Genomic DNA, 26,665 nt, shown 5'->3' with positions numbered 1-26,665 from the left:
TCCTTTTGACATATGTATTATTTGATTTCAATATGACAAAGCTTACTGTAAAACCTCAAGAAACATCACATAATCCAACATTGTGATCTCATTAAATTCACAACAAATGAACTGGAATCCTGACTTCAACCCAATACTTCAATCATAAATGTGTTCAATAAAGAATTTGGCCAAACTACAGTATCCTTTCAATATTTAATACTTTGCCATATCTTTATGCATTCTTCGTTTGCCAGACATGTATTTCATCTACATATAACTGATCAGCTGCACTTCAATCAAAACAGCTGATATGCAAAATTATTCTATTTTGGTCTGCTATTTTTTTTTTATTGTGATTTTCCCTCAAATAAAGTATGACATGAAACATACTAACAGTGGCAGTTCATGGATTGCTTTATTATTATTATTATAACATGATACACAACCAACAAGTTAAATTTGGTGAAAAATAAAACAATTCACAACCAACAAGTTAAGTTAAGTGAAAATAAAACAATTACTATAAAATAAAACATGAACAAACATTAAGTGAAATATCTTAAGCAAAGCACTAAATGAAAGGAGTTTCCCAACAGACAGCTGATACTGTTACTTCAGAAATTTAGCAATGTTTTTATTAATGCAAAGGGATACTAGGTTTCACTAAAGTTCAAATTTGCATTCTAAATTTTAAAAGCGTTCTTTGTATGCAGCTTTTCCTGAAATCGCAATAATTAATATCACATTTTTGTCAATTGTTTAACATTCACAGTAATAAATGCATGGATAAATTTCTGAATTTACAGTAATTTCATTTAAACTTGAAAGAATTGATATATTTGTTTGACTAATTCCTGACTGGTCTAGTTCATAAACAAAATCAAATAAATTCTTCCCACATTGTGCCCTTGGGTGTTAAAACATTGAGATATGTTTTGCCTGATTGCACAAATACGGAAAAAGATCATTCTGTCCAATGGAAAAAGTATCTCACTAGGTAGCTTTGCCTATTATCAGCATAAGCAGTGAAGAGTAAAAGGAATCATTACAAATATTCACTTCTTCATGTATTTAATAAAAAAAAATTCAGTACAGTTATTTGGAAATTTTAACTGCAATAATTGATGTTGACCTGCATTTTATGGTTGATACTGATACTACACAATTGAGATTCTGGTTAAAACCTTTTAATTTCTAAGCTCAAACAAAACTACAGATCTGATGTGACAGTACCATCAATCCCACAATTATAAAACAATTCAAGGACATAACTCTGAAAAGGTAAATGCAGTAACAGTGAAAATGGAACTTGGACTGGATTTCAAAGTAGACACTTGAAAGTTTGCTTGTTCTGTTGTTTGTTGGTGTTTAACACCACTTTCAGTTGACTTGACTATATCATGGTGGTCATCAGGGTTCGAACTCCCAACCTCAGTATTTACACGGAATAGATCACTTTAGATGAACGACTAAGACCGCTAGGCCACCAAGGCCCCTATTTCATGTTAGGATGACTTTAGAAATAAATAACTTTGCCAAGGATTAAAATTAAAGCATATAGAATTAAATCTTTACATTGGAAAAGTCAAAATAATAAGTAAATGAAAAGCAAACACAAACATGAGGTAAGCTAATTCATCAACACAAGAAATCAAATTAGTTTGAAATTAAGAGCCATTCACCAAGCATATATTACTGAATTTATACCTATCATACCTTATACTTAACCTACAATTAATTCATCATTAATATTATTATAATACAATTAAGTTCATTTGATTTGGATTTCTGAAAAAAAAAAATGCTGATCAAAGTTCTACCCTATGATATCTATTGTACATGACAAAATCAATATAAATGCAACTCAAATTTCATTTTTTGTTCCATTGATTTCTGAAATGTGATAAACTATGCACATTTAATTGACTTTCCTTAATTTGAATTCTTTAACAACAAATTGCTCAAATCTGATTCAACAATTTTGGTAATAATTTTAACATGGCAAATATGTAACTTTTAAATAACAAAACTTAAGTGTGGTGAAACATAGACTATGTACATTCAAGTGTTTGTGTGTCTGATATGGGAAATTATTGACTAAAATATTATCTGTTCTAAAATTAATTAAAATGTTGAAACTTAGATTTGGTTTTATAAAAAATAAACTGAGATAGATCTTACAATTTTTTTCCTTTCTTCATAATAGAAACAAACAAATGTATTCTCTGATAATACTGAAGACTTACAGGTTTTCTAAGAGGACTTACAAAAGTATCATTTTCTAACAGCTCTTACCAAGTCTAGCAAATTTTGAAAGAAATAAACAAGGGAACTAAATGACTAAAAATACCATCCCGGAAATTTATTATCCCCATGTTTTTAATATTTCAAATTAGGAATAATTTCTAGATAGCTGGCCCTAAATGAATTTTGTATCACACTTTAGCTGGGTGACAATGTGGTCTCTAGTGGTAACACATTAGTATGGACAACAAATTGTATTACTTATTACATCTACACTTATGGATAATATATATAGATTGGTTTTGTCAATAAGATATCAGTCATATGCACAACTAAAATAGGAAAACAATGTGGAGAGTGTGGATAAAAACAACAAAAATAAAAAGGTTATAATAAACTGAACAATAAAAACTTGTAGACTTAAACAATAAATATAGTATACTTCTATAATCTTTATAAGATTAAAATATTTTTATGGCAAGAGGGTTACAAAACAAATATACATATACTTTAAAAATAAAAAAAATAAAATCTTAAGTACTACAACACAACTAAGACAGATAAATGATTGTCAACAGAAACTTCAAACCAGCTGCATAAAATCAGAATCACAATCAATGAAATTTATATGAGCATCCTGTATCTTGGCTAACCAATCAAAATTTAAGATAATCAAAATATTTTGGTCTTCCAAGAAAAAGTAAATAGGGATTCATGTGGCAATTTTTATTTAACAAAAATGCATTACTTAAAAACTTCTGAATCTTGAAACATTTTTACTGTACATTAACTTATATTCAAGTTAAAACTTTTTTAAATTGTCTTGTTCTGATGATCTGAAGTTAAATATCTAATGGTAAATTAATTTACGTAGGTGAAATGTTTTAATAAGCTTAAGCTTGAAAACATACAGTAAAACAGCACTATAGTTTATAGGGAGGAAAACAACTTTTGTAGTTGTTAAGAATGCAAACACACGTGTATATATATATATATAATATAACATTTTGATAAATTGAATTACCTACAGTACCTAATAAAATGCTTTTCGATATTAAGAGATTACAAGATCAAGCTGTCTTTAAAACATTAAAAAGTAAAAATCTATAAATAAATAATATACTGATGTACATAAATAAAACATAATATAATATGTCTGTTCACTCTTATGTATAAATAAAACACTAAAATATAAAAATAACAAAACAATTCATTTTCAAGAAAACTTATGACTGAAAGGATTATAGCACTTATAAAATTGCACACAAAGGACTAGTTATTGATGGATTTAAAGCAGAGGAGACAGGTTTTTATATCACAATATTATCACAGTCATAAAAATGCGTTAGCAAAATCTAAACAACAACCATTGACATTGAAAGCATATTACATATTCCATAGTATACTGAGTAAAAAAAGTTTAGCAACATATATTTTTTATATATTTAAAAAATTTACTTTACCTTTAAACCAATAAACATATCATTGTTACAAAGAATATAACCATAAGATGCAATTTTTACTTAAATATAATCAATGACAATAATGTCTAGTTTCTGCAACTTAAGAAACTTTTATATTCAAGTTTTTTTAATTCAAATATATGTTTCAAAACTTTTTTTCTCAGTATAAGTAAATTATAATTACGTTGATTATAATAAACCTACTTCATCAATTCTTTGGTAAAGTAAATGTTCAAACTGGTTGTTTTTCAATTTATAAAGTCCTGCTAATTGGAATGTTGATTTAATTAAAGAAAATAACCATTATTGCAAAAATTTGAAGAATATTATCTACAAAAATCATTATTTTAAGAAAATAAAGCCTTTAAGCCATACTATTTGCAAATAGTAAGGCACTAGAAAATTTCAAGTTTTAATGTAAATTAAAAGCTACTGAAACGAAATTTCACACATATATCTGAGGACTAGGACACGTACTGTAAATTCAATAATTTTTGTGAGCATTTGTTTTTTGAGACAGTGGAACAATGGACAAAATGCAAGTTTAATGATTACTTTTTTGGGATATGCTGCATACAAATAATTCTATCAAAATCAAATATTTCAGTTTTTATTTTCGTGAAGCCAAATTTAGTAGTATAAACATAGTAAAATTTATGAATTTACAGTAGACTTACAAAAACATTATTTGTAATTTCTCCTTTCTAGTTTAGATATAAAATTTTGATAAAGTTTTGTAACACATTTGCTTTGATCCTCCCATAGTGTACTGACTTAATCATCTTGACAAATAAGATGTAACAATACGGACAAGTGTATTGAAACTGAAATTGTTTTTAGAAATATCTTACAGCAACTTGTACACTTAATGTTTTACATTTTATTTCAATTAACATTTAAAATAGGTTTTTTACACACAAATTGCAAAAAGTATACATGTATAAGGATTTCAATCATTTAGTGGATTTCATGTGCAACAATACAAATTTTGTTTAAATCGATTAAAATGTAAAAATGGTTAATTGAAAACTCAAACCAAAACAGTTCAACAATTTGGCCAAAAAAATTGTATGTGTTCTGATATGTATGTACTTAACATATTTTGTGACAATACATAAATAAATACTTTTGTAATATATATATAAAATTGTAAAAAGTATAATGTTTATAAACTTAAATGTATATAGAGAGATTGTCAGAAGCTTTTATTATGACTTTAAAAAACAAAAAATGTGAACTTATGAAAGTTCATAAAAGAAACTTAATAAAGAAATTGCACAAATAACAATAGTTACAAAAATCTGTGTAAGAATATGAATATCCTCAGGCATAGTTTGTCTGTTGTGTGTTGGCAGTCTGAAGCTTGGTGTTCTGGCTACTGGATTTCTTCTTTGTCTCGGTCTGTCTAGAGGATTATTTAAAGGATATGAAGATTCCCTGTTTGGATGTGACTGTTCCTTTGAGTTTTGATGTGACAGTTGCTGGCTCCTGGAATGTTGTGTGACGTCTGCTGCAGATTGTAGACCATTAGTTGGACAGTTATGTTGTTGCTTTGCTAGAATTTCTGTTGAGTCTTGTTGATTTTCTGCTGACATTTGTGTCTTTGTTGGAGAATCTGACTGATTATTTGCAGGCAAATGTTCAGTATGTTCCAGTTTTACACATTTGGTTTGACTTGAGCGAGCCTTTGAAAAATCCAATACTTCCTCATTTTGGTCTCTTTCTGTTAGATCTGAAGGTTTTGACTCATTAATATTACTACATTTAACATTGTTTTTATCATTAAATGACAAACTTAACACATTATCAACAGAACTGCCATTTTGATTGTTTGTCATAGAATCCTGTTCTCTACCCTCAGTGGAAACAAATTCGCCATCATGTGATGATGCTAAAGCTTTAACACCTATGGTATCAGCTGATAGTGACTCAATTTTGGCAGTCTTCTTTTTCCTGTTATCTAAGCTACTCTCAAAAATACCTGAATCATTCATATCATTATGAGGACTTATTGGATTTTCATTTTCTGATCCAATGCTTGCAGAATTCCCCAAATATTTCTGACTATTATTTGAGTTACCAGTTAATGAATTTATTCTACCCATCCTCCTTGGCTCTTCAGAGTAACTATCTAACTTGAAATCAGAATCAGGCTCATTCAAATTATTTTCTAGTTCAAAGTTTGATGTTTTATTACTAAATTTATCTTTTGTATAATTATGAGTGCCATTTTTGTTCTCATCATTAAATATTGAACTGTTATCTCCAATATTCTGAGCACTTTTTGATACTTTGAGACATGTTTTAATTCTAATTCTGTCGAAGGAATTGAACTGACAACTCTTCGGTCTTTCACCAACGATTTCAGGTATATCACACAAATCTGATACAGATCTTGGACTGGATTGAAGGTTAAATGTTACAGATTTTTCACTTGAAGAAATGTGATCCTCGCAAGTTTTGATTAAATTTTGATATTTTTCTAAGCTTAAACTTCTATTAAATGATCCATTAGTTTTAATCAGTGTTTTTCTGCCTGTGGAATCAACAGACATGTTTGATGTAATACTAGAATTGAGAAGACTTTGATCCTCCGAGAAACTCTGATCTAACAAGTCACAGCTAGATACTGTGTCTGAAGATTGCTGCTTCATTATTATATACTTTTCTAATAAAATTGTCTCGCTTCTTTCAGGATTAAAAACATCTTTTTCAGTAATACAGTCCATTTTACTTCCTTGTTTGTGAACACTTTCTGATTCATTATCTATATCCACTTTTCTTAAACTTGTTGATGACGACTGTCTCCGAATACTTTTCTTCATACCTTCTTCAAATGACTTATATCCAGAATTTGACAGAATAAATGCTTTTCCTTGTGCAGATGGTGTAAAAACTTCATCTTCATTGTAAACAGACAATTCTGTAAGACTGTCATTTTCAGACTGACTAGAATAATCATAAGCATATGAATTTCTTTTTGATGTATTATTCCCACATGAATGATTTTGATTTTCAGAACACAAAACATTTTTACTTTTTGACTGAGCTGGTTTGGATTTAATTAAATCATCAACTTTCACATCTTCACTATCAACAAAATCTACAGAGCTTGAACGTGATCTTATTTCTTCTCTCATAAAAACATCAGTAAAATCCTCAACAGGTTGCAACGAATGTCTTACATCCAGCAAATTAGACAGATCAGATTTTTTTCTTTGAGCAACATTTTCATTTCTTGTTCTTTGGTTTGATATGTCCTCTGAACTGTATGCCTTTTGGAAATCTCCGTTTTGCATATTCCTTGCAGATTGATATTTGCTGTAATAACGGACTTTCTGACGATTTTTCTTCCGATTCAGATTTTCAGCATCTTTTAAATCATCTCGAAATGATACAGATTTTCTAGCAGACAAATCAGAACTACAAGACTTTGATATATAACTATCTGACAAGGTTAGTGGACGATGGATAGGATTTTGGTTAGTACCGAAGCCATACATGGGTTGCCGCCCCTTCCCTTGCCTAGCCCTTCTACCAATTATGCGTGTACGTACCATATCTTCCTCTGGTTCCCGTCTATAATCGTCTCGTCTCTCTCTTCTTGGTTCAGGTCTGTCATCTTCAGGTTGTTCCATATGCCTTGGTTGTCCATTATTATTTTCTGTCTGTTCTCTTTCTTTGTTCATTAATGCCAGGGGGGTTGGGATGGCGTGCATTTTCTCCATACGATGCTTAGTATCTATTGGGTCCTCGTCTTCATCCTCAGACCTATCTGGATCATTTCTGGCAGGTGGTGGTTCATCTTCAGGGTTTCTATCTATATAGTTATCATTACGCACCTCTGGTTTGGGTGGCCTATCAGATGATCTTGGTTCTCTTGTAGGCCTGCTATAATAGTCTGAAAAATCCAAATATTTCGGTAAACACATAACCCATAATTAACATTAAGAGATATACAGTATATAATTATAAAATATAAAGTTTTTGGGATTCTATTGAAGCTTTTAAAACAGACTGAACAAAATATTGATTTGAAAAAATATTAAAAACACCTGGTCTTTGCACAAGCTACAGCTTTGTTTCCAATGTTAAAAAATTCTATGTCCAAAGAATAAATAATTTGTAATTATTTTATCATGAAATTCCTTTAAATGGCAATAAATAATAATCTACCCTCAATTTCATGTCTTTTGTTAGGCCTGCCACCATATGTTGCCCTTTTACTATGAATCCTGTCAAAATTTGGCATAGGCCTATCAACTGCTGATACTGCCATCTTTGACTGATATAATGTACGACCAGAATATCTGAACTTTGACCCAAGTTTTAATAAACCTCTTTTCCTTGGCATGTCTGATTCTTTAAACCTGAAAATATTAAATATATTATCATAAAAAATTATCAAAAGTAAAGTGATTGACACGGAAATACACTACACAGGACAATACCATAAAAAGCAAGAACTTGTTCCTCTATTTTCAAGTTTACCCATTTTAACAAGAAATTCAAACTAATTATTATTATAAGCATTAGTAACAAACAAAAAATTCACACAAGAAATCATCATTAATTTAAAACATACTGCAGTTTTGATTGATGACAGGTGTGTAGTTTAAGATGATTGAAGCTTGCTTAATGTCCAGTGGCAAATTTTTAATACATGATCAGGATGGGAACACATTAACAATTAGATAATTACTACAATACAGGATGAAGTGATGAAAATTAGAGCTCCCATTCAACAATGAAGCTATTTTTGAAAAAAGAAGACATTTGACCTGGAAACAGACCCCTCAGGGAGTTGTTGCAAGGTTTTTTTTTAACTTGCAGAAAGCTTGACACTCACTGTGCAACGGGCATTGGGTTTAATTTCCCTATTCTAATGACCAGACATTGCTGAGTAATTATACATTTTGCAGGGGAACCAGAGTTTGCAATGGTTTGATAGCTAGTCAGGGATTTACCAGAGTCAATCCTTGAGGTCCTGCACTTTATAAATTTTTTTTTTTTAAATACTTGTTTTAGAGAACGTTAAACTTGACTGATTGATCGTACAAAACAGACAATCACTTATTGTCATTTTATTAAAATAGAGAGATTTGGAGTTTGAGCATTCAAAGTTCATCTGTTCTCCAAAAAGGTACAATTTTTACCATTTTCTTGATGAATCTAAAATATCAATTACATTACCTTGAAAACGTTAAATACTGACTGGTCGCATGTTTTTATTTAAGGCTAATGCTATCTGTGCATAAAAGTTTCCAAAGACTTTTTTTATTGTTTACTATTGATAATTTTCCAATATAATTACCTGAAGAATGAATGATGTTCAACAGCAATTTTCCACAGTCTCTTTGAATGTCTGATTGAGAGTAATTTAAATGCTATCATACTTTGAAAATCTTCAAACTGAAAAATGAATTAGTAAGTTTTACAAAACTATAAATGGACAAATAGAAATAGGAATACTTTTTTTGTATTATGAACAATAAGTATTCATATCCATGTTGATCAAAATAATAATGCAAATCATGTGATATTTGCATTAGAACACACATGTAATATGAATTTACTAAAATATGCTATTTTAAAATAATTTAATTTTGGATGTAACACTTCTTCTGATTGGCTGAAAGTGTTTTGTCTATCAGCTCAGACATAATTTTGTCATGTGACCGCGACGTCATCCATGTTTTTATCATGATTTACTCCTTTTTAGAATTAAATTATAAGAAATGACTTTAATATTTTTTCTGTCTATTCAAAATAACATAAAAAATGTGGTGCACACTTTTAAATAACCGGTTACGCGAGTTATTCAGTGTTCACCATATTTTTTATGTTATTTCTTCATAGACAGAAAAAATATTACAGTCATTCCTTAAGAAAAGAAAATATAATAAACATACAAGTTATTTGCACATTTAAAATTTTATTGTTTGTCAACAAAGAATAGTTTTGAGTACAATGTAGTATGACTTGTCACTTTTTGCAAATCAAAAAGTTCATGTGCAATAAATAAATTGAAGAGATATTTTAAATAGTTTCTTTCATCTTTAAACTAAAACATGTTGAAACCATTGTATATTTTCTGTTCTTCCAGTACATTTAAATAAGAAGTCTGACTTACCTCCCCTGGTCTCAATTTGATATAAAATTTATTCCTTCGGTATGACATCTTAACAACCTTTGGCCAAACAAATCTGTTAATTTGTAATTTATCTTTGTAGATCATAACTCCACTTGCACAGATACCCAACTGTATGTCCACACCTTCTCCATCCTGAAATAAAAAATAAATTTTGGTCTGGACAATTCTATAAATTTCTTTCCAGCTGACTGACTACCCATAAAAAAGTTTTCAATGCCAAAAGCATGTTATGCATTTCAGACAAATGTTAAACTTGGAAAGCCATATTTTTGTCAAACTATGATGGTAGTGATGATGGGTGGCTGTTTAAGGTCCAGTGGCAAATTAAATGCATATTCAGGACGAAAACATGTTGATTTGATATGAATATGAACACTTCTATGTAGATGTACTAAACTGACTATGACAAGCCAGGTTTTAAAGATGCTGCATAGACAGAAATGTCTATTGTCAATTTGTCACCCTACCAAAACGCATGATTCTAGATATAAGAAGATGTGGTATGAGTGCCACTACTTATATATCTAGAAGCATGTGTTTTGATATGCATGATTATGTGGAAGATTTCGTCTTCTTTAATACTTGCTTACCTTTGCATCATGAAGATAAACTCCATATAAAGATAACTTCTTGGCATTGTCTAGAAAATGAAGTTCAGCTTCTTCTGGAGTTTGACCTCTGAAATTTAATAAATGCATTTTTTAGATAAAAGAAATTATAGCAACTTCATTTCTTTGTTGATTAGTCATTTTAAATAGAAACAACTTTATTGAGCATGTGACATTAACTGCTGACAGAAATACTAATAAAGTGTACATTTTTCCTTCTTGGCATTGTCTAGAAAATGAAGTTGAGCGTCTTCTGGGGTTTGACCTTTGAAATGTTATAAACACATTTTTTAAATAAAAGAAAGTAAAACACCTTCATTTCTTTGTTGATTAGTCATTTTAAAAAGAAACATCTTTATCGAACATTCGACATTTATAAAGTTTGGAGCAAAACTTTTAGTTTTCAATTTTTTTTAACGTTTCACTATTTTTCTTCTTTGTGAATGTTACTTTTCTTTGCATGTTTTTTTAATTGAATATGTGTATGTAAGAATTTGTATAAGAAAATAAGGGTTTGGGAACTAATATTAATCATCAAAATTTGCATCTTAAATAGTTTTAAACCAAATGGGAGATAATTCTGGCGTTAAAAAGTCAATATATATAGATAATAGAAATTTATGTATTAAAAAAATTTCATGTATTTCATTCATACACAATTGCAGAATATATTTTTAGAAGAATTTAAGTATTTACAATATGAAATCTAAACTGAACTATAAATGTAGATATCTATGTCTTTGCAGGACTTTTAAAATGTATCAGCATTTAACTTATATTCACCCTAACTTAAAAAAAAAAATGTTTTCTATTTGGTAAGCTAGTATGTAAGATGTGTCATAAACAAATGACAAGTCCATCAGTGGAACTGTACTAAAAAAAGCAAACTTATCAAGTTAAGTTGTCTTTTTTAGTACAGTTCCACTAATGGACTTGCAGGTATATATTCTTTGCGAGGAGAAATAAAATAAATATCTGTATGCCCTTATCTTGAATAAGAACTAAAAGGGGGGGGGGGGGGGGGTAGGTGGGGTTACATCCCAAATTTCTGGAAAATTAAAAGCTGAATTCTGAAATCCGGAAAAATAAAGCATTTTTTCTTGGATACCAAAAATTAATCTTAATTCCAGATTCCAAAATTCCCATCAAAATATAGGCCCAACCCTGGCATCCCTAACAAGGTCATACCACCCTTTCTGAAATATTACCAATCCTTTGGTGTCACTTAATGATTGCAAAAATTAAATATAAGGGAAAATAAAAAAAAAAACAAATAGAAATTTCTAATCTACAACCAAAGTAAAAGTAGTATAACAGATGGAGAGAAAATAAGAAAACAAAAATAAATCAAGAAAGATTGTCAAGTTATGATGACCGTTTTTTTCTATATAATAAGTTAACCATACAAATAAATCTACTATGAAAATACCTTTTAAGTTATTAACGAGTCAGAAATTTGTTTTTCCTTTCTGAAATGAAATAACTTCATAAAAAATTGTTTGTGATGATTTGTTTAGTCATTTTAAATAAATGGTTGTATACCTTTTCAAACCTATTAGGGCTGCTGGCATTTAACATAAACTTTCATAGAATGGACATAGTGTCAAACTGGCTCTTGTATAGGTTTGTTTAGTTTGTTCCTTCTAGGCCACAACGTAAATTTCTGTTGTTCTATTAAGCTTATTTTGATAAGTTAATGACATTAAGACCTACTTGTGTGTTTTGTGTAGTTCAACAATTTTCTTTAATAAATCTCTGTCCTGTGTAGGTGCAAATCTCATTCCTTTTATATAATCTACACCGGGACCAAATTCTTCCATTTCCCAGTCTCCCAACTCTGACTGGACTGTATATGACCCCAATAAACTGTAGGTTACAAATGAACATGGCAATCTGAAAGAAAAAAATAACAATTATAAAAAGCTGATGGCTAATTTTCTATATAGTATTCTATTTCATCTTATAAACTATATATTGAGCAGAAACAAAAAAAATTATATTATTTAAATAGAGCACAATACACTATTTAGTCCTATGGTTTACTAATTCATTTCTCATGCATTCTAAAGAATCCGTAAAGTTAGTTAAAATCAATACTGACTAGCAAAAAATATATATAACAATCAAATAGTTACTTTTGAGTACTCTTAAAACCAATTATTTGCACTTTTTAAAATTGATGTTCAAACAAAAAGTTTCAAACTCAACTGGACCTTTAATTTGTCAAAGAGTGTCTTAAATAAAAGCTATAATTTTACTCCTATATATTCACAAAATCACTTACTTTTCACTAACAATATCTCTCCTTATTTGCAAACAAAGCTGGTACCTAAAAAGAGAATAGAATACATATTTTAATTTTATACATAAAAAAGTTCTAAAAAAATGTTCATGTAATGATTTTTTCTAATATGAAATACATGTATGTACAGGTAAACATTTATTACAATTAATTATTTCAATTTTTAATAAGCCTAGTACATTTTTTTTCCTTCTGAAATTCTGTTTTTTCAAATTACTATAAAATCTTAAATTGAGGATGTAAAAATCAAACATAGCTTCTCCTCATTCTTTTTTCAAATTTAGACTTGTTATAAAGCTAGTTTTACTAACAAACTTATAAAGTGCACATGGAGTGGTTCTATCATTAAAGTGCGAATGAAGGGTAAAAGATTCTAATTATTTAATCGCAAATTTAAAGCAGATTTGTTGTGGTGCACTTAATGTTTTATAACATTTTCTCTGGAATTTCAAGCAGCAAAATGGTAAAATTTATTCAGGTTAATATGATCAAATTATACCATACGCTAAATTTGACATCCTTTTAAAGCAGAAAATAAAAATGGCATCAGATCACGATATAAACACCAGAATATAACTGACAATAATCTCAAACTTCTAGAGAACAGCCATATTCAATAGTTGACACTGGTATTCATTCAGCTGTATTTTTTAATTTCTATTACTTGTTTCCATCATAGTTTTCTTGCAATATAAATGGTTAGTTGTCTTGTAAACTTTTGTAAACAAAAAACAATATTTTGATCTGCGTACCCTTCCAGAGCATCCGGGATCAACCCTTGTTTTTGGTGGGGTTCTGACCATTCACATTGCTCAGTCTTTAATTTTCTATGTTGTGTTTGTCTTTTAGTCATTTTTCATTTCATGCCTATCTTCTGCCTCCCTTTTTTCTTTGTTTCTTAGAATATGAGCTTTTCTTTCATGTTCTTTTTGGATAAAATTGTGAAAAATTTTAACAATTTTTTTACGGAGATTGTCACCAGCTGAAGGAATACTAGTTGATCTTCTTGATTTTAATTTTCTTTTTTAAATGGAATCTATATGACCATAATTATAAAGCTTGTGGGACCATTAATTTATTACATACGTTCATCTATTAACATATGTAACTTTACATATAGTATTACCAACAGAGAAATATAGATTTCACCACTGCAACAAGTGTGTTACAATATTTCTCCACTCGAGACAGTTAAATTTTATTATTTAAAGGGCGAGGCTTGCTGAGCTTTTTAAATAATTAAAATTTAAATGTTGAGAGTGGAGAAATATTGTAATACATGAGTTATAGTGGTGGAATCTGTTTCTCTAATGATTTTTATTCTTCCTTTTCAAAGATTTGCAGAAAGTTGTGTTCTTTATATGTGACGTCATCAGGCATGGTCGCCTTTTTTCATGACGTCACAATAGGAAATTCAGAAGAAACCAAGAAAATTTGACGTCATAATTAAATTTCGACCAATAATTTGCCGAGAACAGATATTTCACTAGTGAGGAGAAATATTTTTCTCACACCGATCAAGAAATGTGAAAAAAGCGCAAAAATTAGAGAAACAGAAATATACATCGATACATTATACTGTATACTACAGAATATACTTTTGTCATCTCAAATAATTTAACAAATAATCCTGATTATACTATTGTCATCTTAAGTATGTATCAAGTAATCTGAATATATATGTTATCTTTCTTGTTTGCTGATATTAGTGAATGTCAGGACTTATTTCACATTTAAATAGTTAGATTATAACTATAAAAGTGTTGTTTCAGTAAGAAATAGCATAATGCATTACAATCCACCATAGATCAGTAAAATTGTAATCATTATTTTTGGAAGAAAACTTAAATCCACTGACCACATGCTTCTTAAAATTCCATCACAAAGAACAAGTTCAAAATGTTTTAATGTTGCTGTTTTATTTTATAAGAATTCACTTTTCAGTGGTCCTTTTAGTTTAGTAATTTCTCTTTTTTTATTAAAAATAAACCCAAAACACATGTATAAATTATTTTCTGAAAATATCGTGAATAAAAAAATGGTTTTTAACATTTAACTGTTTACTTTTTTAAAAACAAATTTGTGTGAATAGTGGTTATTAAGGAAATAATGAAATTAATGGATCAGCATTATAAATTTTTTAAACATTTAATGTAATGCTTTAAAAATGGTTCATGTGGAATAATATTTATTACAATATACATGTGTTTTGTTAAGTTTATTGTATTATTAACCTGAAAATAAAATTATATTATTCTTGTATCTATGAAAAAAAGACACAAAATTTTGTAGATTTAGTAATAACTTTGGTTATCTAGGATACTTGTACCTCAATACAGCTGTTTGCCTATAATAATCATACAGGTGTTAACATAGAAATATTTACTTTTATAAAACCACATGTAAATATTTCAATAATTATAATAAAACTTCAGCTTTACTGCATTACAATAATAATGACTTGAAAAATCAACCTAAATAACAAAATGGTTGATTTGACTACATTCCTAATTCTTATTGATCTTTTCTTTAACCATTTTATAATTTTATTATGTGTTGAATTGGATGAGGGATATACAGTAATGAGACATCAACCTCAATACGAAAGATCAATAAACAAATAACACACACATACCTACAGGTACAGCTATTTTTCGGTTGTTCCATTAATTTGTTATGTGTATTTAGCCAATCAGATAGTTCAGAAATTATATTCAAACCAATGTAAACTAGACTGAGGAAAGAGACTATTAATGAAAGTGATCTATAACAGGTATGAACTCCTGAATGAAAGTGATCTTATAATAGGTATGAACTCCTGAATGAAAGTGATCTATAACAGGTATGAACTCCTGAATGAAAGTGATCTATAACAGGTATGAACTCCTTAATGAAAGTGATCTATAACAGGTATGAACTCCTGAATGAAAGTGATCTTATAATAGGTATGAACTCCTGAATGAAAGTGATCTATAACAGGTATGAACTCCTGAATGAAAGTGATCTATAACAGGTATGAATTCCTCAATGAAAGTGATCTATAACAGGTATGAACTCCTGAATGAAAACGATTTATAACAGGTATGAACTCCTCAATGAAAGTAATCTATAACAGGTATGAACTCCTGAATGAAAACGATCAATAACAGGTATGAACTCCACAATGAAAGTGATCTATAACAGGTATGAACTCCTCAATGAAAGTGATCTATAACAGGTATGAACTCCTCAATGAAAGTAATCTATAACAGGTATGAACTCCTCAATGAAAGTAATCTATAACAGGTATGAACTCCTGAATGAAAGTAATCTATAACAGGTATGAACTCCTGAATGAAAGTAATCTATAACAGGTACTCCTGAATGAAAGTAATCTATAACAGGTATGAACTCCTCAATGAAAGTGATCTATAACAGGTATGAACTCCTCAATGAAAGTGATCTATAACAGGTATGAACTCCTCAATGAAAGTAATCTATAACAGGTATGAACTCCTCAATGAAAGTAATCTATAACAGGTTTGAACTCCTCAATGAAAGTAATCTATAACAGGTATGAACTCCTCAATGAAAGTAATCTATAACAGGTATGAAACCCTCAATGAAAGTTATCTATACCAGCTCATCAATGAATGTTATCTATAACAGGAAAGGACTCAACTCCCAACTTTTTTTCAGTGACCACTTCCTCGATTGATGAAACGTGCATTTCCCATTTCTGGTTAATACAAATTTCTCAGGATAACCTAAGTTAGCTAAGGACAGCACACAGTAAGAGCGATGAATGTATAGTGTACTCAACAGTGAATAAAGATTAAGTTGCCTGTACATTGTTGGTATTTCAGTGACAAGGTTCACATTTTAAAAGTAGCAAAATTTATAAAATATAATATTCACATCATTACATGTTCATTATATCTTAATAATTATATTCTATAGAAAAATATGCAACAAAAGATTCAGGAAAAACAGTGAGCTACAAAAACATTCTTTATTTATGAGAAGTGTGAAGTTGTGTAAATTTTTTAGAGTAATTGATATTGTTCCATTTATGTGGATTAAGTATATAGTCCTCAAGAGAAGAAAAACCAGGATAATAATTTGATGGCTATGAACTAATGTTTTGTCAATTAGGACAGGAGAGTGCTTCAAATGAAAGTTTTAATGTGAAATGTCATGCCTTCGATCTTACAAGCATTTTGCTATTTTATGGCCCGATTCAAGACCATATTTTTTTCTAAATTCTTTTACTCTGGAATCAAAATTAAAATTAGGTACAACAAATGCATTCCAAACATGCCATTTCTATTCAAAAGATTTTTATGTTTAAAGTTAATACACATTTTAATAAACAACAAATCTTATTTTGCAAAACAAAACTACATTAAAGTGAAATGATGATTAAGGTTAATTAAAAATAAAATGGTTTCCATACTAAATAAAACAAACATGAATAAAAGGAGATATGTGATATACATGAATAAGACAGAAACAAAACATCAAAAATTCCATTTCTCTCAAATCACATTAAAAAACATTATAATACTGCAACTTTCAATTTTAACCCTTCATGAATATGCCAATGCAATTCACATACAGCCATAACAAAAATGAAAGAAAACAGTTTTATAAATATATTCATATATTAGTACATTCATTACCTTGTTAAATCTTCATGCAACTGGTGAACATCAGTTGGATAAAATTTTATTTCAAAATTAAAATGCCATGCTTGATCTAAAAAGCAAAATGAAATCATGAAAGCAACAAAATCCATATGTATCTTTCCAATCAAAAGAAATGACTAAAAAGAACTTACAATTTTAGAGTTTATTTATGTACAGCAACGTCATTATAGTATACTTTCTTCTTAATAGAACTCTTAGAAGGTCGCAGTTGACTTTATCAACTTTTACAAAAAAAAGTTTGGAAATGCAAAATGAAAGCGCAATTACTCGGGTAACTTAAAGGTTTAAAACAGTACAAAATAATGAGATGAATTATGAGTTACAAAAGGTTTGAAGTAATTCCGTCAATTATACAAGGTAAAATGTAGGAGATTTTGCAATGACAAACTTCTAAATACATGCACATGTTTACAAATTGAGGATGCAGACCTAAACTCTGGTATGTGGTGGTCCCTTATCTATAGACTTGGTATTGGATAGTTTTCATTATCTTAGGATCTTTTAGATGATTTCTATTCAGCTTATTATTTCAGTAGTTGACACATACAGACATTAGAAGACTATCATATATACTCTACCTTTCATTTGTTTTGATATTTTCTTATCTAAATTCAACCATGACTGAAAAGTAAAAGAGAAACACATTTAAAATATTAAAGAAAACTTTGGTCAACTAAATTATACAACAAGTATAATTTCTTATTTATGAAAATCTTTTGAAGTTGCATCATCTTAATTTTCAAAAACAATATATTTTTTTTAAATATAGAAAAAAATCATCATTCAAGTACAGATCGGCATGTTTGGCTGTATTTTTTTCCTCACACCAAGATTGAAAAATTCTAATTGTCCTAGATACTGTAAACAAATTTATTTTTGTTGATAATTTTTCTGTCAAGTCCTGTCTTCCCAATTTATTTTTCATGATTTTAAAAAAAAATCCTTGGTATATTTTATCTAAAAGATCCAAGATTAACATTTTTGCAACTATTTAAATTCACATTCATTTCCAGAGTTAAGTCTGGTTGCCATTTTGACCACCAAGAATACAAATACATTTTTTCCTGTGAAAAAAATGCTTATTTTCTTCTCTTTAAAATTAGTTGGTTTATGGTACTGACTGCAGATGTTCTATGAGAATGGTTGAATATCTGTCTATTAATTATCGAAGTTTGAAACTATTCTATCTAAGTTCTGTATTCGGTTACTTTAAAAATATCAATAGAATTTATAACACAGTTTCCTAAGAATAAAAGTTGGACTTACTTCTAAGCTAGTTTTTGGATCAATAAAATTCAGTCCAAAATAATCTTTTTCTAACAAGTCAAGATGATCACAAACTTTATCAAACAATACCAAACCAACTGCTTTTTTCTAAAATAATAAAAACAATATATATGGTCAAAATATTCAGAGAAAGAGGCAATCAAACATACATGTTATGCAATCATCAAACTCTTAAGTGAATAACTGTTATGTTTCAAGTGTCAAACTTGAAAAATATGACAGGGTAAGTCAATTTAAGTAAGAGACTAATAGTATAGTATACAACTAAAAAAAATGTATGATATAAACTCATAATTTCATATATCTTCGCTTGATCACCACAAATGAAAATCCAATTTCTGGTTAGAAGTAAAGTTACTGTCACATATGTCCACCACCATTTATCATGTTTGAGGAAAAAGATATAGTCTTGCAGAAATTTTTCTATTGGAAATCACAAAGAATTAATTAGATGTAAGAATAAAACAGATTGAGGTTCACAATGCCTTAAATGAAGATTTTCTGAAAAATTCATCAGAAAATCATGTTGGTGGTTTGGAATGATGATGGATAAATGTGTAATGTTCAGTGCCAAATATTACAGGCATATCAGGATGAGAGCATTCTAATGTGGTATGAAGATGAACCATACTTTGTACTAGATTAATATCCTAAGCCAGCTTAGTACATGTAACTGTACATGTTGTGATCCCCTAGATTATTGGAATGGATCATGGGTGTAATGTTTTTTTTAGCGTCAAGTGAAGTCTTGTATTTGTAAGCAGTTAAGATAATGGAGATCAAACAAAAATATCACACATTTTTATTTAGAATGTAAACCATGGTTAAAGTATGTGACTTTGCCCATTAAATTTGAAATACCTTTTGGTTTTTTCTTTTAGTTTTGTCAAGCACATTCCTATAGCACATTACGATAGAAAGATACCAGATTATCAAAAAGTAACTATATAGTAAATTGCTTTATTTTAACAATCTACACTGTAGAAAGTTTTAATTCTTTGGTTCATATAAAAACATTATTTTATAGATCACTCACTCACAGGCGGCATATATAAACTTAAGTGAGCTCAGCTAAACCCATAAATTGATCAAATTATAATGTTCTTGTTCCTCATACCTTTACTGAACAGTAAATATGGTACACGTATAAGTTCGTTTTGTTGTAAAAATTCCAACTTTCAATTTACCCAGGTGTGAAAACAAACGAACACTTCCGTGATATAAATTTTTTATTATTTCTGCAAATTTTCTAGCTTACATCGACATCAATGTCGTACGTAGTTCCATCCAATAATAATACTCTGCAAATCACACTCCTTCCTGAACTAGCAGCTTGGGCAAGGCGTCGAGTTTTCTCTGGGCTATCGACGTTGGCCATGGTTGTTTACAACTTTCTCTTGAGGTCACCGGTTTTTCAATAAGATCAGTTGCCTATAATAATAAAAATCACATATTTATTTGCAACTGTGATTGTCTCTATTACACAATTACACTATATGTATTATTGGGGCCGTCCTTTAGCAAATTAAGTAATATACCTGCATGTGCAGGTGAAAATGTCGGATTGTTTACATATAAAATCTGACTTAAATGAAATAATTGCCTACACATTAGCAAAACATTCTGGTATTATATTTGACGAATAATATAATGAGACCGAAACCCTACCTTGAATTGGAATTTAGGTCAACAATTTCGAAAAGGTAAACATATCTATATCCTCTCAGATGTCAAGCCTATAACGCTCGATTTTAGCGCCACCTATGAATAAATGATGTCATAACTCAGGTATGATAGAATACGGATTTAAAGAATTGTGAAATTATTCAAAACGAATAGTTTTAACTAAATCTCGCTTAAACATAAATTTACTGTTTTAATATTGGTAAATTAATGGGATTCATGACTTATTTTCTTAGTAAATGGCCATTCGTGTCGGTATAATATTAAACCGTGTTTTTGACCCAATTTAAAAGTACACCGGACTTGGTGATGACACATTGGTTTTTCTTATGACTAGTATCTGAATTTCAGCTCGGAGCCAACTTAATGTCCATGGATCCAATGTTTCAGTGATTAATAAAAACTAACCAAATTAATCACGAAATCATAATGCGTAATTGATCTGTTAGTTGTATTTGCAAATGACAAACTACTGGTAGTTTGATCGTCTTCCCAAGATTTCAAGATTCTTTATTTCTCAAACACCATATAGTTACAATGGTACAAAGAAATTCATCAAAAGTTATAACATAACATAAACACACATGACAAGATGAGATGAAAAAAATTAAAATAAAATAAACAGTAGTGACGAAGATTGGTGATTAACCAGGATACCTCACTTGAAAAGTTATAACCCTGATAGATTTGCACAGCTTTTTTAACTTTTAATATTTTCCCCAGTTTTATTGCTAAAATTTATGTATTACTAAATGGTAATTTTGTCATATGAATCAGGGACTTTCTATACTATAGTAAATAGACTGTCCCTGTATGGATACACCCCAAAAAACATGATATCATTACAAACTTTTTTTTACACTTTCATAAAACCATGAAGGACTGAATTGCGTATTTTCAAAATATACGATGCCTTGTTTGAAATTTACGTAATTTATAGAAAAGTTGTAAAGACTGGACCCAATAGATAATGTAATGCATCAATGCTAGGACCTGAGATTACTATATCACATAATGTGAACAGTATAAACTCAGCTTGGACTAATGCTCGTGTCCTAATGTCACAGCCTAGTGGCGTAGGAAAAGACTGAAAAGATGAACAGCAAACGTCTAAAAGTGACAAGCCAAAAAAAAAAAAAAAGAAAAAAAAAAAAAACTTCTGTAGTGTAATAGTCTAGTAGTTAGACAGTTAGTCTTCGAAAATTATCAAACATGTCGGAGAGAGTTCAATAGCAAATCGACACTTTTTACACTGAAGTGCTTTCAAAACTTTTGAATGTTAAATATTCTTTACACATTTTTAGTTGATGTGGCAATACTAAATTACTGCTAGGTTAATATTTCCTTAAATTTCTCAATCAGAATTTATTAGTAATGTTTGGCTACAGAATTTGGTTGATAATGAAGTTCTTAACAAAGCAAACCTTCCACAATAACGTATGAAATGAGACGACGTTGCGAGCTCCCACAAAATGACAAAAAACCCTCCACATTGCATGCAAATAAAATTGAGAATGGAAATGGGGAATGTGTCAAAGAGACAACAACCCGACCATAGAACAGACAACAGCAGAAGGTCACCAACAGGTCTTCAATGTGTCTGTACCAAGTTAGGAGCCTGTGATTCAGTGGTTGTCTTTTGTTACTGTATGTCATATTTGTGTTGTTAGTTTTCTCGTTTGAATTGTTTTATGTTTGTCATTTTGTGGCCTTTTATAGCTTGCCTTGCTGTATGGGTTTTGCTCATTGTTGAGGGCCGTATACGGTGACTTATAATTGCTTTTATCTTCGTCATTTTAACCTATATACATCTGTACACTTGGTGGATTATCTGACCTCTGATAAAAACAATTGTAAAACTGGAAATCAAGGGATAAATTCGTTTGATTCCATGTACTTTGAGTAAAAAAAAGGCAGGATGAGCAACTTGGAAAAAAAAAGAGGCAGGATGACAATTTATGTAAAAGAAGTCAAGATAAACTAATAAAAAAGGCAGGACCGAATAGAGTGAAAAATAAAAAGGCAGGACAGAGATTACAACTAAAAAAATGCAGGACAAAATTTTTCATCCTAGCCCCCGCCCCCCTTTTCCCCCCATAAAAATCAAATGGTAGCTCCCTTAAACACATTATTAAGAGAGAGATATGGCTGGTGAAAATCGAACGAATACAGAAAATACATCGATGAAAATAAGAGTTGGTTATTTATTGTAAGATTTATATTGCAAAGTCTAGATTATAAAGTGATTTTGGACAGTATTAAAATGTGTGTCTTGAAATTATGTTACTTTCATCGCTGTTATTGTGAGAGATTCGTCTATACGCATATATTATAAGAGGGGAAAATAACGATTAACATACAAAAAAGGTACAACCAATTATATCTGTCAAAACTGGGCGGTGCTAAATAACTCCCATGCTGTTACTTAAATGACTGATATAGTCAAGGGTTATAAAGATAGGTTTGACTTCAATAAAAGTTTCAAGTTTTCACATTATAATACCGTGATCGTGAGAAAAAGAAACTTTTACCTGTGTAAAGTTAAAAATTATACGGTAATCTACAGTGTGTAGTATAATAGTGGTGTTAGTAATTTCTTTGATTTTATTTTCCCTCAGATCATACCATGACAAAAGAAAGTTAAAACAGTAAATAGTTGATTTGAGTTTTTAAAGACATTTTTTCTGTATGGTGTGAAATTGTCTTGTCCCGTCTTTCCCTGTATACGTAGCCAGAGTCATGTCTCTGATATAGCTCATCCACTCGCTAAGCGTTTGTCATAAAACAGTCAGAACCAGGCTCTCACGAACCTATGATACTCGACAATAGTTTGGAATGTTTTACACAAAGGTTGGTGGTCGTCTATGCGGATATAACCACTTTGCTTCTTATGACAAAACAATCCAGTTAAACTGGTTGAAAACAAAATTAAGAGACTTACAGATTAAAATATGACATGAACATGCTAAGCAGCGTTGACCTGTCATATATAAAAACCGAGGAACAAGCCTATTTAAGAACATGACCCGACAACTGGAGCAAAGGCAAAGGTAATAAAAATGGACAGACAGACATACACTCCTAGCTTGCAACGAATTGCGAAATGCAACGAATTGTTATACAATTTGTAGTAATATCTGACAGAGTTATAAAAAGTAAATAACAAAATACCGAACTACAAAGGAAATTCAAAACGGAAAGTCCTTTATAAAATTGCAAAATCAAAAGCTCAAACACATCTAACGAAATCAATGGAAAACAACTGTCATATTCCTGACTTGGTACAAGCATTTCCTTATGTAGAAAATGGTGGATTAAACATGGTTTTATAGCTAGCTAAACCTCTCACTTGCATGTATGACACTGCATGAGTCGATAAAGGGATAGTACTAATCCCGATTTTGTTCAAGTGACAACAGGAAAATTAGCCCAAGGGCATCTACCGGTGTGGTCAGATTGATTATATACTTGTTATAAGCTAAAATACAAATATTGTTACCTTTCAATCATACTTATTGAGAAATAGAACTTGATCTCTAAAAATCAAACCTTAAATATTATAGGTCATATAATGAATATCAGATGGACGTAATATTTGTAATCCTCATACAAAAAAAATCTGAAATGGCCTGCATAGCTACTGTAAAGCACTTAAACCAGACGGAAAGGAGGATGTATGATAAGAGCTATTATTTGGTCTGAAATTTCAGAAATAGTATAATTATTCAAAAATTATGTAAATTTTATTGATAAGTGAACAGGTTGATATAACTTGACATTTGAGTGCAGAAAGGACACTAATGATGACATGGTCATAAACATGTCAAAATTGACATATTTGACCTGAAATGACCATATATAAATGTTTGGACAAAATAGACATGAATCAAAGGCGCGGATCCAGGAATTGATGTAAAGATGGGACGAACTTGAGAATTAATTATGATTACAGGATCATATTTTGACAAAAAAATTACGGTAATTTAAACTACAAATTAGCTACGAGTGCGGCCCTTCTGAATCCAAGCCCTAACATAAGAAGATTGTTTACATATTATAACAGCTTTGTAAATACATCTGGTAACAAAAGATCTTTTTTGGATTAATCTTTTAATTTGGCTGAAACTGAAAGTCGGTCGGATTATCTCCGGGTAGTCCGGCTTCAACCACCAATAGAAACTGACCGCCATGATATACCCAACAGCACTAAAAGTGGCGTTAAACACCAAAAATCAATCCACCAACCAAAGTTGCGCTAATTTGGCTGTTTTACAGTTAAATACAAGAAGTTAGGAATGGCCTTATCATACAATTTTCTTTAATCCACCACTTGACAGTGAAAAATGATATTATTAAGGTCGGGCAACAATGCGGGTGTGGATGGGGTTTACAGAATAGAGAATAATGGACAAAAATTATAAGAAATAGAGAAAAATGGACCCAAAAAATAAAGAATAAGAATAATGAGGTGCTAAAATAGAATGAATAGAGAATAATGGCCAAAAAATTAGATAATACAGAAATGAGGGACCCCCATAGAGACACTCAACAATCCTCCGCGAGCAAGGTCTTACCATGAACAACCTCCATTCATGACATATTTTTATCATCCCCAATCAGGTAGGTTTTATATAAACTATAAAACTGTCAACTAATACTTAATGACTCCCGAAAGTCTAACGCGTAATAGATTCGAAATGAAAGTTGCGACAGAAGCAACGTAGCTGAACAAAATGACATAAAAGGGACCTTTAATGCTACTTAACTATATGCATTTTCTGATGAACTTTTGAAGTATGGTTTGCAATTAAATTTATCTTGGGTGATTTTAAATCGGAGCAAACCTTAATTGATAAAGATGAACTCGGTGCTCTATATGGCTCAATCAGTTTATGCCCCTCAATAATGACATTATATAAGGATACTCATATATCTAACACAGACTTTGCACTGGAATTGAAATATCCAGCATTGATCAGACTGTCTTTTATCTTGGTTCTTTAAGTGGATTGTAAATCTCAATCCACAATAAGCCCAAACAATGGTTATTTCCCCGACAAAGACCGATAAACCTTGCTAGAAATTCTGACATTTAATATTCTAATTGTCTCTTGACAAATGAACATAAGAAAACTCGATATTTCCGTAGTGGTTACCCATCGTCTACAAGCCTGTGGCACTATGGATGTCCTTCATTTCTCTATTCATTTAACTTTTTAGACCATTGTTCTCTATTCTTTATATTTTAATACCCTCATTATCATTCTCTATTCTTTACTTTTTGGGGCCTATTTTTCTCTCGTCTATTTTTGCCCTTTATTTTTCACTTATGCTCAATTCTATAACCCCATCCAGACCCTCTATGATAATATACAAGAGTAATCAAATGATAAAATTAAGTTGCGAAAGGTATAAAGCAACAAACACAATTTGGCCTTGTGTCAGTGAAATCTTTTCGGCACTGTAGAGGTTAAGCATTCAATTACTCTGGAGGTTTAAGCTAGGAGAACTTCTTGAATCCAAATCTCATTTTACATGTTCATTAGAGTTTGAACACACGAGATTGAGTAATCACAGGACGTACGGTATGTGATCACCTTTTTGATGTTCGGAACCGCACTTGAGCTACCTGCTTAATTTGCCCAAGTCAAAGGTTAAGGTCATAAAGTACCCCACAAAGAGTGTTTAACCGTGTTTTATATCAAAAGTTATAAGAAGATGTGGTATGAGTGCCAATGAGTCAACTCTCCATCCAAGTCACAATTTGTAAAAAGTAAACCATTATAGGTCAAAGTACGGCCTTCAACACGGAGCCTTGACTCACACCGAACAGCAAACTATAAAGGGCCCCAAAAATAACCAGTTATAAAAACCATTCAAACAGGAAAACCAACGGTCTAATCTATATAAAAAACGAGAAACGAGGAACACTTATGAACCACATCAACAAACGACAACCACTGAACAACAGGTTCCTGACTCCTGACTTAGGACAGGTGCAAACAAAGGCAGCGGGTTTAAACGTTTTAACAGGCGCCAACCTTCATCCTAACCTGAAAATAGTGTAAAATCACAACATAGAAAGAAGGTTAGATGTAAATGGTCAAGACCACTAGAAAACACTAAAGGATAAATGTCAAGTAAAAAGATGAGACTTCTAGAAAACACAAACACGTCAAATGTCACGTCAAAGCTGAGATTAAGTTGTATTCTCAGATCAAAGTCACATTACAGCAAGTCGGGAAAGCATTTAG

At 30.4% G+C, this 26,665-nt stretch overlaps 1 protein-coding gene and 1 long non-coding RNA gene across 5 annotated transcripts in view; one reads left to right on the top strand and one right to left on the bottom strand.

The window, feature by feature from the left end:
• LOC127735280 (band 4.1-like protein 3) overlaps positions 1-20,504 on the bottom strand; it is a 28,427-nt gene extending 7,923 nt beyond the window's left edge. For all 4 annotated transcript variants that reach the window (XM_052245404.1, XM_052245406.1, XM_052245405.1 and 1 more), the window contains exons 1-12: positions 20,397-20,504; positions 19,987-20,159; positions 18,708-18,815; positions 18,020-18,062; positions 17,415-17,490; positions 12,736-12,780; positions 12,165-12,344; positions 10,434-10,521; positions 9,823-9,975; positions 9,004-9,101; positions 7,866-8,059; positions 7,247-7,590 (exon numbers count right to left, since the gene is read on the bottom strand). In XM_052245404.1, coding sequence (XP_052101364.1) covers positions 7,247-7,590; positions 7,866-8,059; positions 9,004-9,101; positions 9,823-9,975; positions 10,434-10,521; positions 12,165-12,344; positions 12,736-12,780; positions 17,415-17,490; positions 18,020-18,062; positions 18,708-18,815; positions 19,987-20,106 — 1,449 coding nt within the window. In that variant the 5' untranslated portion in view covers positions 20,107-20,159; positions 20,397-20,504. The remainder of the gene's footprint in view (positions 1-7,246; positions 7,591-7,865; positions 8,060-9,003; positions 9,102-9,822; positions 9,976-10,433; positions 10,522-12,164; positions 12,345-12,735; positions 12,781-17,414; positions 17,491-18,019; positions 18,063-18,707; positions 18,816-19,986; positions 20,160-20,396) is intronic.
• Positions 15,832-16,266, top strand: LOC127735282 (uncharacterized). Its single transcript, XR_007998226.1, has 3 exons — positions 15,832-15,868; positions 15,937-16,038; positions 16,171-16,266. It is a non-coding gene; the product is annotated as an uncharacterized LOC127735282 (long non-coding RNA).
• Positions 20,505-26,665: the final 6,161 nt, after the last annotated feature.

This window comes from Mytilus californianus, unplaced genomic scaffold (assembly GCF_021869535.1).
Source record: "Mytilus californianus isolate M0D057914Y unplaced genomic scaffold, xbMytCali1.0.p SCAF_3, whole genome shotgun sequence".
Classification (NCBI taxonomy): Eukaryota; Metazoa; Mollusca; class Bivalvia; order Mytilida; family Mytilidae; genus Mytilus; species Mytilus californianus.
This window is presented reverse-complemented; position numbering and strand designations above follow the sequence as displayed.